Here is a 16,498-nt window from a genome sequence, read left to right as displayed (position 1 = left end):
TCAAAGCAAATGATTTTAAGAGCAGAAATTCAGTTCTTGGCTCTGTTCACCAAATTATGCCTTCTTTAAACACAAACTGTAATATGTTGACAGACGCATATTTACAGAGAGACACAAGGATAAAAGAGAACTTACAACAGTGGCCAACACTGCAGCTGCCCCAAATAGCTAGCTAGCTCAGAAAGGAAATGCAAGCGGATCACGCTCTTTTGTATTTAGCGTAATCCCGCAGAAGTGAGTCAGCTCTAGGGGCGGGGCAGGGTTCTAGCAGGGTCCGCGCTGAGGTCTGAGGAGCAGAGATCCTCGTGCAGAGCGCAGGGATCACCAGCAGGGGGCAGAGAAAGCACATTTCCAAGCAGCCAAAACGCAAACATTCAGAGAATTTTTCCCCCTTTTCCTGGGGGATGGGGTGGAGTTTGTACAGGAAGGACTACAGGAAGCCAAGATCTGCGATAGTTCCAACACATGAAGTCTGGTCACAGATACAGATAGAATGGGGGTGTGTGTGTGAAGTGGGGGGTGGCTGTGGGAATCGTGACCAGAGTAAGCCGAGAAACATGAAGCTGAACGAATGTCAAACTGATGACAAGTTTTTAGGTGACAAGTTTTTCCTCACACAGAAGCACAGACAAAACCACACCCACGTAAAGGGCTAGACGGAACTCTGGATTTGAGTTTCCTCAGGCCCTTGGTCCCGTGATCCTTAGATTTCCCCTTAAATCACTTTAGCTCTCCCCCCTCGGCTATTCCCAGGTAGGCCCCCAGCACCCCTCCTGACCCTCCAGCCCCACCCACACCCACCCGTCTTCTCTGAGGAAACACTCTGTGGTTGAGGGCCTGGGGCCTTGGCTCTGGGCCCAGTGCCTCCAGGGCACTGACAGGAGGTTCCTGCCCCCTACACAGACGTCCTTTCCCACCTTCCCAAAAAAGCATCAGAGTGGTAGGAGATTTGTCCTGGAGGTCTTGGTGTCAGGACCTAAGGGGAAGAGGTTAGGAGGGCACTGCAGGGAGCCAGGGCGCCCTCTGGACAGAAACGGCTCCAGGGGACCACCGGGCTTTTTCCTTCTCAGCTGACATCCTCTCCCTTGTCACACAGCCCATATAAAAATGAAGCAGCAGCAATTTTTATTGAGGGACCTAAACTGAAAATAGGTTTAGAACATAATTTAAAAAAATAAAACAGCAAAAGTAGCAAAAAATATATGACCTTTTTAAAAACATTTTCCTTTTTTTTTTCTTTTTTCTTTGTTTTTAATATATAGCAACTGATGCCTCCCAGCCACCAGGAGCATCTTACCCAAGGGGTAAATCTCTGGTAACGACCCTTTTAAAAAGACATGTAAATATATACTCAGATTTATACACTTTGTGTTTTCTTCATAGCTATGTACAATGCCCCCCATTTGGGGCTGGGCCCCAGGGCCACGACACTGCTCCCTGCCTCTGCCTCCCCACCCTCTGGTACCAGGTATTTGGTCAGCAAAGCAAATTAGTATCGGAATTAATAAGCCACTGGCACCATCTATCTGGAGCAGAGGTTGCCTTCAGCCGAGGCCCGTCAGCCGAGGCCTGGAAGCACTGGCCTCCCCTCGCTACTGCTTTGGCCCTGAGGACGAGGCCCCTTGCCATCAGAACTCAGGCTTACAGGTTACTGGAAGCAGACAAAACCAATGCAGGAAAGCTCAGCTCTCGCTTGAGTGCCTGCTTGGCTTGGCTCCCACTCCCTAGCCCTCTGGGCGGAGCCAGGTGGCGGGAGGGGTCTTGGTCCAACACGTGGGAGGGAACGAAGTGGCCATGAGCAAGTACCTGCCTCTCTGCTCTTCTCTCTCACAAGCAGGTTGAGAGGAGGAGGACGGAGAGGTGAACTCCATGGGGTGAAGGCCTCAGGTAGGTAGCTGGCTCCTGCCAGCAGGAAAGGGGCAGAGGGGAAGGCCGTGAGTCCCACAGGGAGGGAGGGGTGGGGGGTGAGGGTGACAGCTGATGAGGGGGTCTGGGCAGGAGGGACGGGGGTGCTAGTCAGCGTCGTTTGAGTCCGCCATTGGCAAGCTGGGCTGGGTGTCGGGGCAGACACGGCTCCTCAGGCAACGGCTCATGAGAGAAGACGGAATCCTCCCCCGAGGAGCAGGTGGAGCTTCGGGTGTCAGGGAAGCTTGGAGAGTATTGGTCCAGGGGCACTGACAGGTCCAGGTACTCCTGTGCAAGGAGAGATGACACAAGATCCGGCACCCTGCCCCCTGAGGCAGTGCTCACTCACAGGGCTGCACCTAACTGAAGGCCTAGGATAGGACAGCCTCACCTGGTTGGAGGTCAAGGCCACGATGCGATCCAGGTCTTCCACCAGCTGCTTGAAGGTAGGTCTCTGAGAGGGCACTGCATGCCAGCAATCCCGCATCATCATGTACCTGGGACAGGAGGACAGACACGGGCTCGTGCTGAGGAACGACTAGGAAGGGCTGCTTTCTCTAGCTAAGCCCCCTTCTGCCTCCACTCCTCCCCCAGGGCCTGGCTCGGGACCTCAGGGGTCTGCCCATGCTTACAGCTCATTGGTGCAGTTACTGGGCTTGTCCATTCGATGACCCTCCTTCAGCAGCTTGAAAAGCTCCTCCACAGGCACACCAGGATACGGGGAGCCTCCCAGAGTGAAGATTTCCCAAAGGAGCACCCCAAAAGACCAGCTGTGGATGAGCAGCACAGAGCCACTGGGTCTTATGGGCACAGAACTAGGCCAGCCTCGAATCCTTCCCATCTTTCCCTGAGCACACCCTCCCTCCCCTCCCTTCCCCTCCCCCAGAGCCAGTGCTGGAGAACACACTGCCCTTTCAGCCTCCACTGAGCCAACAAAGCACATGGACACATAACAATGTTTTGTTCTCCTCATGATGGAAGGAGACCCCCATATCAAGCCAGAGGGGACTGCAGGACTCTACTGTGCTGGAATTCTCTTTACCAAGGATCTCTGATCATTGCTGCTGCTGCTGCTTTTTTTTTTCTTTTTTTAAGATTTTATTTATTTATTCATGAGAGACACACACAGAGAGAGAGGCAGAGACACAGGCAGAGGGAGAAATAGGCTCCCTATTGGGAGCCCGATGCAGGACTCAATCCCAGGACCCCGGGATCATGACCTGAGCCAAAGGCAGAGGCTCAACTACTGAGCCACCCAGGCACCCCTCATTGCTTCTTTCAAACTCACACGTCACTCTGGTGGGTGTAGATCCGGTCAAACAAGGCCTCAGGTGCCATCCACTTCACAGGCAGCCGGCCCTGCAAGTGGCATGAGGGAGGTGAGGGACTGTGCAATGTGGTACCAAGCAGGGGCACACATAGGACAGGACGTGGGGAGGAGAACGCGTGCTCAGTTCATCCCATCAAGCAAGGCACCTGAGCTGGGTCTCAGCCTGGGGATTGAAAGGGGAGAGTGCCTAATGGACAGAGTCCCAGGAGAAGGACCCGCGCCCAGGTCTGGCCTCAGCACTTACGTTGGTTGTCTTTTTATAGTAGTCGATGTGGTGAATGTCCCTTGCAAGGCCAAAGTCTGCGATCTTCATCACGTTGTCCTCCGTCACCAGCACATTCCTGGCAGCCAGGTCTCGGTGTATGCACTGTGGAGAGAGAAGGCTGTCCCTCTGTGCTGGTGCCCAGACTCTATCAGCCTCTGCCCCAGCACTGATGCTGCCACCCACCATCGGGCCTTCCCCCTGCCCACACCACTATCCCTCGACCTAGGTCGAGGCTAGGAGGTCCCTCGCTTCCACTTCAAAGCCAGCCATCCCAACACTTCCAGCTCCAGGCACCTCAATCACATTAGCAAACCCTCAGCCTGGGTCTCCTGTGCCGCTCCTCCCAACTCTAAGCTCTGGATCTGCACCCAGGGAGGCTGAACCCAGATGCTTCTGTCCAGTCTGTGCAATGTGTGCTCTTATACCCCAGTTCCCCAGCTGCAGTACATCCACAGTGGGCTGGGGCGCAGGCAAAGCGTCCGTTTACTGAGCACCAAAACCGTACTTGATGCCGTCACACACGATGTCATTGCACTCCATAACCAACCCACAACACAGGACTTGTCATTCTTTCTTCCTCTTAAAGATTTTATTTATTTATTTATTTATTTATTTATTTATTTATTTATTTATTTATTATTTATTTATTTATTTGAGAGAGAGAGAACTCAAGCATAAGCAGTGGGGAGGAGCAGAGGGAGAAAGACAAACAGGTTCCCCACTGAGCTCTGAGCCCAAAGAGGGGCTCGATCCCAGGACCCCGGGATCATGCCCCTGGGCTGAAGGCAGATGGTTAATTGAGCCACCCAGGAGCCCCTATTCTTTAGTTTAGAGATGTGTAAGTAGCTGCCTAGGCACAGACAGAAAGTGGCAATGCACAGATTAGAATCTTATCCAGTGTAAAAAAAACAAAACAAAACAAACAAACAAAAAACCTTAACCAGTTGGATCCGAAGGCCACAAGGCTACCTACACCAGCTATCCTGACTGATGTCCCTGAAAACCTAAGACAGCACAAGCAGGTGGTGCTACAGACGTCTATAGCCCAGATTCAAAGTCATACCTTGGAGGACAAGGAAGGCTCAATTCCCACCCCAACTTCACCCAAGGGAACCTTCAGGTACCATACCTTCTTTGAGGCGAGATATTCCATGCCTCGGGCCACCTGATAGGCGCAGGATACCAGGTCCTTGGAGGAGAGCTGCTCCTCTGGGTTGTGGCTGGGATTGTAACAGTACTCCAGCCCAGGAGGCCTCCGGGCCTGCAGGTACTCCCGTAAGTTGCCTTTGGAAGCATACTCCACGATGACATACAAGGGACCTGGGAGTGTGAGGAAAGAAGGGCCATCAGGGCGGGTGGGCAGGTGCCCCGGGCCAGCCTTACCCTGAGGAAGTCCCACCCCCAACCATACACCACGTGTTTGTTCCCCAATCCTAACCACCTTTAGGGAGCCTGGGTAGTTCATCCCCAGAAAGCCAAGGAAATGATTCTTCCCAGAATACTCCAGGAAATTCCCAAGAAAAGCTCGGGGGGGAGAGGGGGGGCGGGCAGGAGGAAGAACCCTAATTTAGATCACACGTGGTTCTCCCCCCCTACATTGTATGAATCTATGTACTTGTATTCTCCGATGGGCGTCCATGGGCATCAGCTCAGACGCTAACTACTGCTAAACTGGCCTCTCCTCTTACCTTCCTTCTTCCTTCCCTAAGCGTAGCTGAGATGCCTGGTCACTGCTTATCACACTGCCCCGGCAGGCACTGCTATCTGAGTGGGAGGCCCAGGTTCTCAGCTGAGACTGTAGGCCAGCCCGGGTGGGAGAGCAGGCCTTGCTTGGTGCCTACCGTCCTGCGTGCACGCCCCCAGCAGGTTGATGATGTTCTTGTGCTTTCCGATCATCTTCATCATCTCCATTTCTGAGATCAGGTCTGACAGGTCTTTCTCTGTAGCATCCGCTTTACACACAAACCAGAACACAAGACTCATTTACTTGGAAGGGAGGCCAAGGAGGGAAGCAAAGGGGGAGGGGATGGCATGTATGCTGGAGAAGGCCCTGTTCTCCCGGACTTGCTTCTCTCCTCCCCATTTCACACCCAAATCGACAGTCCCTTCCCCCTTATGTGAGCTACTGGCAATAGGTGCTCATGTGCAGGGTGGAGGACAGGATGAGAAAAAGCAGCTAACGATGGGATCTGGAATAAACACCTGACTGCACCACAGCCCAGATTGATGCCAAGGGACAAAGTGAGATGGGTAAGAATGCCCTTCCCAGGCAAGGCTAAGCCAGCCATGTAGCGGGTGTGGACAGTGCCAGGGCACCGGAGAGAATGTTCTACATGGCCCAAGGCCCAGAGTTTGCTTGGGAAAGGAAGGGATCGTTTTTGCAAGGGAGAAACATCACTTACACTTCAACATCTTCACGGCCACTTTGGTCACACGGTTGGGTTTGTCCTTGTCCAGCCCAATGGCTTCTGCCAATACCACCTGCCCAAAGCAGCCCTCTCCCAGGGGTTTGCCTAAAACCAGCCTTTTGGGGAAAAAAAAGGTGGTGTGAGTTGGGGCTGATACAGTTTCAACCTTAAGAGGACATCCCATCTCCACCCCTCCATATTCTATCCAATTGAGAGCAGAAAGCATCAATTGTTATTTCTGAATGCATCTGGTAACACCTTCGGGGGGTGGGAGGACAGACTTCCTCAGAGGCTGACAAAGTATCACCTGTCTCGAGGCAGTTCCCAGCGAGGGTCTTCGGGAAGCTCATATTCAGAGACCCCAGCCAGCATGGGTGTTCCACTTGAGGAGAGACGTGAGGGCCGAACCAGCAGAACCCCAGAGTTCATGGATGCACTAGAATCGGCCGACACCTGCAGGGAAGTGTGGGGTCACCCTTCTAACGAGGATGGGGTTGGGGGTTGAGCAGCAGCAGAGTCCTGCCATTCCTAGTCAGGGCTTTCCACCAATGGCAGAGGTATGCATCTGTTATCTGATGTTCTCTCTCCAGTACAGAGTGGCAGGAAGACCACAAGAAGTCTGAAGACCTAAGTTCTAAAGCTGACTTATTTTTGCCATCAGCTAGCTTTTCACTTACCTTTAACACAAGCAGACCAAATCTTGCTCTTCCAGACCGACATATAACCTATCATCGCAATCACAACTCTATCCTTGTTTCCATTCTTTGTGAAAACTCTGCCTCAGATTATGGATCCCCCCACCCCCTTTTATTTAAGATTGTATTTATTTGGGAGAGCGAGCAAATGAGAGCACCAGCAGGGGGGCAGAGGGAGAAGCAGTACTCCTCGCTGAGCAGGGAGCCTGACATGGGGCTTGATCCCAGGACTCTGGGATCATGACCTGAAGTGAAGGCAGAGGTTTAACTTACTGAACCACCCAGGCGCCCTGGATTATGGATTCCTAACTCCCAAAGCACCCTCCAGAATTAGCACAGCTCTGAATGAATGTCCCCTCCTTTCACACGCCTTCACCCTCTGTTCCATTTCCTTGGATGAGAGGAGGGTGGCATCCTGAAGAGGGAGAGGCCTCCTGGCACCTGACTCAGGTCCTCTTCTCCATCTTTGTACCTCTAACTGGCCCTCGAGGACTGTTCAAAAGTACAGGATGAGTTGCACATCAGGCCTGTCTAGGGCCTTCTCCTGATCCATGTGCCAGGTGAATAGGGGGCCTGCAGTTGGGGTACGATGGGCAGACTGAATTCATGGGCAAGCATAGCTTGGAACCCACCTTGGGAGCACTTAGGACATTCCACCGCCCCTGGCCCAGAAGCTAGAAAGCCAAGCTGGTTGGGCACAGAGGAGAGGACAGGGCATTCAATGGTCCTGGAGGAGCCCTGGGGGCCCAGGGAGAGAAGGTGGTGCAGAGTGTGCAGACCCCCTATCTACTTTCTGTTACCTGTCTGCGCAGAGGGATGCTCTTGGCCAGCTTGTGCACAGCCATTTGGCTGTGGAAGTCGCTCTTTTTGGTGCCACTCTTCATCTTGTAGATGATGACAGAGCCCACCATGCAGGAGATGAGGAAGGCCCCTGTGCAGTAGATGATGATCTCCAGGTATAGGGGCGAGGTCATCGCTGCTGGCCTCTCTTCCAGGGCTGAGTCAGTGTGGACAGGGTGTTAGCAGGCTCTGGGGGCCCAGCTTTATAAGAAAAACCACCCCCATCTCCTGTCCTCTGAGAATTTTCAGGGCAGACAGGAACCAAGTTAGGTCCCAGCTGGGACCGAGCTCTGGCACCAAACCTTTGAGTCTTCCTGATCCTGACTCAAATCCACCAAGAGGAATGGACTAGAACTATACCACTACCTGGGGTCCATGCTCACTCATTCAGGAGCCCACCTTGCTCAGGCGGAGGGCTCCTTACTCAGGAGCCCTCCCAGCTGGCCTACTGGGATCCATGGGTATCAGGTACCCATCAGGGCTTGCTCAGTCTCCTCATGGAAACCTGGGCCTTCTCCACAGAGTCCCAGCACTGAGTGTATTCACCTATCACATGGGACAGATGACCCACTTATGAGTCCTTGGTCCTTGACAGCCCGTGAGCACCCCTGAGGGCCAGACTGGCACCGTGCTCATTTCCACATGCTGCAGCGCCTGGCATATTGTGACACATAACGAAGACAAGGAGGAGAGGGAGGGAACCCAGTCTGCATCCTGATGATATCTCACTTCCTGCCTATGCCATGTGGGTCGGGTCAGACATGTAAATATTTGCACCTAGCTACGCCACAGGCAAAACTAACTTCATTTCCAATCATGTCTGGACTGCTTGAGATGAGAACATAAAGCTCCGTTGCACTTGAGAATTCTACTCAGGCCCTTACTCCTAAAACTGATTAAGGAAATTGGGGGAGGAGGCATTGTCTTATCCTTGTCCTCCACCTTCCATTTGGAATCTAGCCTGGTTCCACAGAAGCCCATCCAACTCAATCTACCCATCCCTTGCTCATGAGAAGCTGGGAGGCTTCCCAAAGGCTCCATCCCCACCAGTGTGAATGCCCCTCTTCCTTGCATGGCTTTCTCCCAAAGACACCAGCCAGCCAGCCAGCCAGCCAGCCAGGGGACCACACCCCACCCCCCTGCCGAGAGAGGTGCAAGGTGTGGCCCAAGATGGAACCCAACGCAGTCCCCAGCCTGACAAGGAGACAGCAGAGCTAATAACAAGAGGAAGTGTTTCTGTTTTTCTCTCTCTCTGGTGGGGACACATGAAGACAACCACGTGGGAGCACACACAGGACAAAGACAGTGACAGGGTAAAAACAGAACGCTTCTCTGCCTCAAGCAGGGTTGTTCTCAGATCCCGTGGGTCAGGCAGGGCAGAGGAAGAGAGAGGAAGAGGTCAGTGTATCAGCAGCAATAGGAGGAGCACAGCGCCCAGACCCATTGCAGGACGCTCACAAGCAATGATGAACAACCCACCACCTCAGCAGGCTGCAGGCTCCTTCCTTCCTGACCCAACTCATAGACCTTCACTCTTAGGAGCCAGAGATGATAAATGGGCACCACTGAGTCCCATGTGGCCTCCCAAGCCAGGCCTTACTTGAATAAGACTCCAGCTCACTCTTCTGGGTGAATCTCTCTTCTGAGATCAGAGGATGGGCTAGCACTGTTCCTTACAAGCAAAAAGTGCCCTCTCTACAGAACATGTCCAGCCTCTCAAGATCTCTGGGACCCACAAAAAAGGATCAGACAAGTTAGGGAAGGCTGCTGGACCCAAGGAGGGAAGGAGCCTGCCCTGCAGGAGAGCCCGGCTGCAGGTTAACCCCAGATTCCATGCATGCATCGCATGGGCTAAGGGGGAGATCCAGATGCAGGTACATAGGGGATAGGCCTCCGTGCTCCTGCAGAATGAGGACAGCTCCCGCGAGAGCTGAGAGGATTCGACACTCAAGCTCAGACAAATTGCCAGGGCCACCCACAGGCCCCTGGAGCCCATTGCTCTACCTGTCCTGGCTCTGTGTTTCCCCCGGCCCCACGATGCATGCTCCCCCCGTGCCCATGGCGAGGGCAGGACATCGAGAGGAGAAGTGCAGTGTATACCTTCCAAAACGGTCAACCATGCAGAGTGATGGGAGAGTCCGATAGAGTTACCCGCCAAGCACGTATACTCCCCCGCGTCCTCAAAGGAGACATTCCTTAAGTGAAGCACTTCCATCTCTTTGTCGGTGGTATTAACTCCGGCAGTCTAGAAGAGACAACGGAAGCAAAATGGACAAGCACGGGACGTGAGACCTCTAAAAGACACGGAGGGACGGAGGGAGGAAGAGAAGGGGGAGAAACCGGAGGAAGAAATGCTCCCCAGCGTCTCCTTTGCAACAAGGAACACACAAAAACCACCAGGCAGTGAGACCTGTTAGAGGAAAGACAGTGAGACCCTGAGGGGGGGCTCTGCAGACCTGAGACGCTGCTGGCTGGTTACGACCCTTCACCAGATGCTGGCAGCCCCGGGCCCGTCCAAGCATGCGGGCGGGCGGCGGGCAGCATGGAGAAATGGGGCCCGGCGGCGGGGGGCTGTTTGGTTTCAGGTAGACGAAGTCAGAGGGCACACACAGAAGGGGTGGAAGGGTGTTGTGGACACGCGTACACGCACAAACATGCACACATGTGTGCACACGGCCTGCTGGGTTTGCCAGGGGACTCTTGGCCCCTTCTCCTCTCCTGCCATTCAAACCTCGGCCTGCAGTGTCACAGTGTCATTCAGCACGCAGCCAGATGGTCCCCACGAGTACACACACAGCCAAGGGGCACACACAAGGGAGGCACAGAGGGAGCAGACACCAACAAGGTACCAAACCAAAGCAGCCTCCCAGGCCGGGTATTTTTCCATGGCTCTGGGCTCTAGAAAATACAGCAGAGTAACAGGGAGAGGTGGGTGCTGGCTTCCCCATCTGCCCCAGCAGCGTGGGGCTTGAATCGAACTCCCAGCACAGGGCCCCGTCCAGCTCCCCATTACCTTTTGCCACAGGTCTGGTGACAGTGAGCCACGCAGACTGGTTAGCTTCACCAATATAATTGGAAACCTTACACACATACTCCCCGCTCTGGGCCTCTGTCACATTGAATAAGGTCAGCACCTCCGCATCCGAGCTATTAATCCCCGAATGCTAGAATAAACCAACGACAAGCCAGTCAGGGGGGCAAATGCTCACACGTGGCCATGCTTTGCTCCCACGCGATGTGAAGGCAGGCCCAGGGCGCTAAGGCAAGGGAAACACCTGTGAGATCTGTCATCTTTCCCTTTTTACTAGGATCAAACAAGTGGCCTTCAAAGGCCCAAAGTGATCTGATCGAAAAATGAATGTAACAGGAAAATCGCGGCTCCCAGTTGAACGCTGTGTCAGACCCCCTCCTCTGGGTCCAGGGCCAGGATTTTGAAGGGAGCCGGTGGCAAGGGCCCAGGCCATGGCCTCATTTTCTACACAGCAGTTTCAGCACCACAGTGAAGAGAAGGGATGGCCAGTAAAACCCCGGGACAGCCAAGCAGGGGGGTGGGGGGGTGGGGGGTGGCCTAACTTTGGCCAGGAGTTAAACACGTTCCCAGCCTCTGCTGACTTCTTATTGCAAGGTCCCTGGGGAATTAGGCAATTACCTTCCCTGGATTAGTGAGGCATTCAGGGGACAAGGGAAGTCTAGGAGTGAGAGGAAAAAGGAAGAAGAGGCCATTACTCCTGACGCTGTTTAGGATTTACCTGCAGCATCTGCTTTTCCAACTCTACCTAAAGAGTCGTGCCCTTATCATTCATCCACTTGTCTGCCAGAAAGGACATGACTGGGGAAAATAGGGCAGAATCTGGGAAACATTTGCTGGAAAGGCTTTGGAACCGGGCGATGGAAAGTCATGAGTCCAAATGCCTTCCCCGAGTAGCTGGCCCCAAAGCCTGAACAAAGTCCCCCTCAAAGCTCTTTAGAAACTGGCAATGCCCACCCCACGCCCAGCCCTCTGTTTCCACTGCACTCCCACTCTGTGGCCTGTCACTGGCTCTGGGGAATGTGGTTAGGTCCCTATTTCAAATGAACAGGTGTCTGAAGGGTAAGGGATGTGTCCCAGTTGCTGGCACTGAGCCTGACCACAGCTAGTTGGGCCCAGGGAGGTTCAGGTCTCCTTCCCAGCACCCAGCCCATGGAGACAGGTGCCAAGATTACCTTCAAGATCTGGACATAAGGCAGGTTGTCGGGACCAATCTTACTCCCATTCACCTCGATGTGCTTGAGCCACTGGATATGCGGCTGTGGGTCACTGTACACCTTACACATGAACTCCACATTGCTGCCCAGGGCCACTGTCTTGTTGGCAGGCAGCCCCGCCTGCAGGATGGGCCGGTGAGGGGACCGCTCTGTGTAGGAAGAGAGAGGAGAGGCTTGTCAGGCCCTGTCATCACCTGCTCCAGGCTGGGATGCTGACAGAGGGCATACCAAAGACCACCAAAGAGAAGAGTGCTCCCCCCTCAGCTTTTCCAGTGGGCAGAGCATTTCCAGTCTCTGCTGAGCCCTGGCCCCTCGACCCTGAGCGGAGGGGAAAAGGTCCCAAGCTCTGAGGGACTTCCTCCGCAAGGCAATGCATCCATTTTCATGGGCACCAGAAGTCTCTCCTGCCTTAATGGAGACCCCTATAACCTCAGTCACACCCCCCAGACCTCCCTAACTAAAATCACAGAGTCATTGCCTTAGTCCGCTCTTCTGCAGAGTAGAAAGAACAGTGCTGGCTTTGCAGAGCCCATGAGAACTGCAGGGGTGTAATGTGCCCAGCAGGCTGCTGGCATCCAGAGAGCAGTAGCCACCAGGATGCTGTATGTGATGCCCTCTCCAGTCACCCCTTGCAGGAGACTGGCACAGCACCTTTCACATTTCATGAGTCCTAATAGCGTCCAATCCTCTTAACTAAATGCACAAAACAGACACGAGACCTGCTTCAGGTGACAGTCCCATTAAATGCCCCTGCCAGCCTGACTCGACCCCTAAGGAAACCTGGATCCTGTGGCTGTTTTCTTTGCTCTAAGTCCTGCTCTCTTTGCTCTAAGCTCCTTTAACCCTGTTGCACTGCCTTCTCACCCACGACATCGAGCTGGTAGGTGTGGTTAATGCTGCCATATTCGTTCTCCACAATGCAGGTGTAGTTGCCCTTATCAGAAGGCACCACGGAGTCCATTATGATGCTCCAGGTGGCGTAACGGACCTGAGGGGAAACATGCCAGAGAGCTCCAATGAGGGTCTGAAGTTAAATGGAAGCCAGAGCCATGCAGAAGCATGGGTGCCCTGTGGCACTCACCCTCCAATCCCAGCCCAGAGCACATGGCCTGCATGGCACGGGAGCCAGGACTGGGCAGAGACTGCCACCCTGGTCCATGTTCACTGCAAGAACGCATCAGGCAGACTGGCAGATGGGGATAAAGCACTCTGGAGGTCTGCCTGCCACAGCGAGGGCCATCTGCGATCTGACCTATGTGACTCCTCCATTCTCCCAAATACACCGGGGCTTCTCCCTATTTGCGTGTTCACATCCTGAGTTGCAAAAGCTCCCTGGGAAGACTTCAGCTCTGTCTACCCCTGACCTCTTCTTTTAAAAACCATTTCCTCTGGCCCAACCCTGGGTCAGAATGGCTCTCACTGTCCCTCTGTGCCCCTGTTGATGTACAGATCATGGCCAGCCTTTTTTTTTTTTTTTAAGATTTTATTTATTTATTGATGAGAGACACAGAGAGAGAGAGAGGCACAGACATAGGCAGAGGGAGAAGCAGTCTCCATGTGCAGGGAGCTCGATGTGGGACTCGATCCGGAGACTCCAGGATCACAGCCTGAGCCAAAGGCAAGACACTCAACCACTGAGCCACCCAGGCCTGCTTTTTATGACAAGGTTCAACGATGCCTGCCATCCTATTAGACTGGAAGTTCTTTGTGGGAAAGAACACTGCTTTGTACCACTCATGGCAGTGCCTTGCATACAGCAAGTGTTTGATCAGTTAATTTATAATGTTTCCCTATTTTTCCTGATCTCTGCTTTTCTTTTCTTTCTAAAGATTTTATTCTTTTAAGCAAGCTCTACACCCAACCTGGGGCTTGAACTCAGAGCCCTGTGACCACAGAGTTGCACGCTCTACCAGCTGAGCCAGCCATGTGCCCTGATCTCTGCTTTCCTTATACCAGATTAATGGGAAAAGAGCAGCTAGGTGAGATGGGATAGCAGAATGATCAGAGTTTAAAGAAAGGATTAGGATGAAGAAGTTCTTGCTAGAAACACAGATGGGCAAAGGACGCAGACAATTCACATGGCCGGAAACAGAAGTTGCTTATTAACATGAAAATTTGAAACCTGTTAGTAAGTAGAACAATGAACAAGAGAAGAGTGAGTTACTTCTGTCATCTATGAGAGTTGTTGGCTCAGGTATGGTGAGCTTGTCATCCTCATACTCGAGCCATGGGAAGATGAATTAATTTTCTTTTTGGGAAAGGAACTGTTACCACAATAAAATTAAAAAAATAAAATCACACCCCAGCTCATTACATCATCCTCCATCAAAGCAAGTATCACAAAAAATATTACATCTTCCTGATGTACTTGGAACTCTACTGCCCAGTACGCTTTCTGGGAAGACGTGTTCAAGAAATGTTCATGTGGCCAGCCCGGTGGCTCAGCGGTTTAGCACTGCCTTCAGCCTAGGGCCTGATCCTGGAGACCCAGGCTCCCTGTGTGGAGCCTGCTTCTTCCTTTGCTGGTGTCTCTGCCTCTCTCTGTGTCTCTCATGAATTAATAAATAAAATCTTAAAAAAAAAAGGTTCATGTAATAAAAAAATAAATGAATGAGTAAAATTACCTACTTACCAGGAGAGAGAAAGGTAACGGGAACTATGTATTAAGGGCCTAAAAAAAGGGGCGCCTGGGTGGCTCTGTTGATTAAGCATCTGCCTTCAGCTCAGGTCATAATCCTGGGGTCCTGGGATGGAGCTGAGCGTGGGGCTCAGAGGGCAGTGTGCTCCTCTCTCTCCCTCTCCCCTCCCCCACCATGCATGTTCTCACTCGTTCTGCTCTCTCTCTGAAATAAAGGAAAAATCTTTAAAAAGGGGAAGGTGCTTTAAAAAATGCTTATGCTTTGGTCTAGTAACTTCGCTTCAAGCCACCTGTCCTGGGAGAAGAACATTTAAAATCACCAGCATAGATTTGTGTTCAAAGATATTCGCCACAGGGACGCGTGGGTGGCTTAGCGGTTGGGTGCCTGCCTTCAGCTCAGGTCATGATTCTGGGATCCGGGATCGAGTCCCACATCGGGCTCCCTGTGAGGAGCCTGCTTCTCCCTATGCCTGTGTCTCTGCCCACCCCCCGCCCTCAGTCTGTGTCTCTCATGAATAAATAAATAAATCTTAAAAAAAAAAAAAAGATATTTGCCACAATAGTATTAGTAATAGTCAAAAACCAGAAAATGGCAAATATCACAAAACAGGTCATTAAACGAAACATTTTAATAATGAAATACTATATAGTCATGAAAAATTATCTCAAGCACATGGCAAAAGACTCATGTTATGTTAACAAGTGATAAATTATATACATTAATGTGATTACATAAGAACCACATACACAGAAAAAAAGACTCTTTTTCTTAAGAGAGAATGTATGAACATGTGAGGTGGGAGGGCAGAGGGAGAAAGAGAGAATTGTTAAGCAGGCTCCATGCCCAGTGCAGAGCCCAACGAGGGGCCTGATCTCACGACCTGAGCAGAAAGAGCTAGACGCTCAACTGACAGCCACCCAGGTGCTCCAAGACTGAAAAGACCTGAATATTTTATTTGCAGTTTTTTTGTATTTGAAATTTTTCTAAAGCACACTGCGTTTTTTAATTTTATTTTTTTTAAAGATTTTATTTATTTAATCATGAGAGACACAAAGAGAAAGGCAGAGACACAGGCAGAGGGAGAAGCAGGCTCCTCGTAGGGACCCCAACATAGGACTCCATCCCAAGACCCCAGGATCACAACCTGAGCCAAAGGCAGATGCTCAACCCCTGAGCCAGCCAGGCGTCTCTAAAGCGCATTGCTTTTATAGTTAGAAAGTATTACTTCAAACAATTAACAACATATAATAAGGAATTTCTAAGTAGCTTCTCCCCTTCCTCTTATACTCACTTTCACATACATACACACACACATACCTTATAGCCTCCAATCCTGTGGTCAGGTTTGAATTCTTTGCCATTTTTCAACCAGCGCAGCGTGGGGTTGGGAGTCCCACTGGAAGGGCATTTGAACTTCACGGTCTTGGCAGCCGGCACCGCGTGCAATTTCTTTTCCATCTTTTCTGGGGATGTCCAGTACGGAGCCACGGCTGCCCAGGGAAAGCCAAGAGAGACAGGCAGGGAACCAGTAAGGCTCAGGAGCAGGGGCCAGGCCAGGACCTGGAGGTGCCCCGCCTCCCTGCCCCACACCTGTGAACAATGCCTGCTCTACTCAGGGCACCCCAGCGATCCCACGGCTAAGCATCATGACCTCATGTGCCCTCTCCTCCCTGTCTCCAAACAATCATCTGAGCCTCACCCTTCCCACTCACACCCAACACCAGGCCCCCAAGGGCAGTAAGGTAGGAAACAGTGTCTCACGCATACGGTTTGGTTTGGTGTTATCTGTCTCTTTCTCCTCTGAAGAGGAGTCATCATCATCATCGTCGTCCTCTGAGGAGGGGAGAGCATCTATGGGAAGGAGAAGGGGGCAATGAGATCCCTTCCGGGGCAGTGGGCTTCCTATTCCTAGATTGCCATCGACACCCACAGTCAGCCGTAAGCATAAGGCCAGTCCTGTTACAGATGAATGCAGATGCTCATCCCCATACTGGACCCCCCCGTCCCCTTCTGCCCTTAGTGACAGTCTCTCTGTGGGACTGAAATGGTTTATTTAAGAACTGCATACTCTGTGCCTGTCCCCTGCCTTCCCCATCCCAATGCAGTGCCCCTTTTGGTCCAGAAGCCTTGATATTGGCCAGTCCCATCAGGGACAGCAGGTCCTCTCAACT

The 16,498-nt window shown here is 52.2% G+C and overlaps 1 protein-coding gene across 12 annotated transcripts in view; it reads right to left on the bottom strand.

Annotated features, from left to right (window-relative positions):
* The window catches only part of FGFR1 (fibroblast growth factor receptor 1), a 50,724-nt gene continuing 34,226 nt past the window's right edge, over nt 1-16,498 (bottom strand). For 5 of the 12 annotated variants that reach the window (XM_025432378.3, XM_049094853.1, XM_025432100.3 and 2 more), the window contains 15 exons: nt 16,089-16,178; nt 15,645-15,817; nt 12,553-12,676; nt 11,647-11,837; nt 9,544-9,688; nt 7,398-7,600; nt 6,216-6,361; nt 5,903-6,024; nt 5,342-5,452; nt 4,630-4,820; nt 3,480-3,602; nt 3,194-3,264; nt 2,538-2,675; nt 2,297-2,402; nt 1-2,193 (listed from right to left, as the gene is read on the bottom strand). In XM_025432378.3, coding sequence (XP_025288163.1) covers nt 2,017-2,193; nt 2,297-2,402; nt 2,538-2,675; nt 3,194-3,264; nt 3,480-3,602; nt 4,630-4,820; nt 5,342-5,452; nt 5,903-6,024; nt 6,216-6,361; nt 7,398-7,600; nt 9,544-9,688; nt 11,647-11,837; nt 12,553-12,676; nt 15,645-15,817; nt 16,089-16,178 — 2,111 coding nt within the window. In that variant the 3' untranslated portion in view covers nt 1-2,016. The remainder of the gene's footprint in view (nt 2,194-2,296; nt 2,403-2,537; nt 2,676-3,193; nt 3,265-3,479; nt 3,603-4,629; nt 4,821-5,341; nt 5,453-5,902; nt 6,025-6,215; nt 6,362-7,397; nt 7,601-9,543; nt 9,689-11,646; nt 11,838-12,552; nt 12,677-15,644; nt 15,818-16,088; nt 16,179-16,498) is intronic. The other 7 variants (XM_025432455.3, XM_049094859.1, XM_049094855.1 and 4 more) reach the window with 3 other exon arrangements.

This window comes from Canis lupus, chromosome 16, assembly GCF_003254725.2.
Source record: "Canis lupus dingo isolate Sandy chromosome 16, ASM325472v2, whole genome shotgun sequence".
NCBI classification, from domain to species: Eukaryota; Metazoa; Chordata; class Mammalia; order Carnivora; family Canidae; genus Canis; species Canis lupus.
This window is presented reverse-complemented; position numbering and strand designations above follow the sequence as displayed.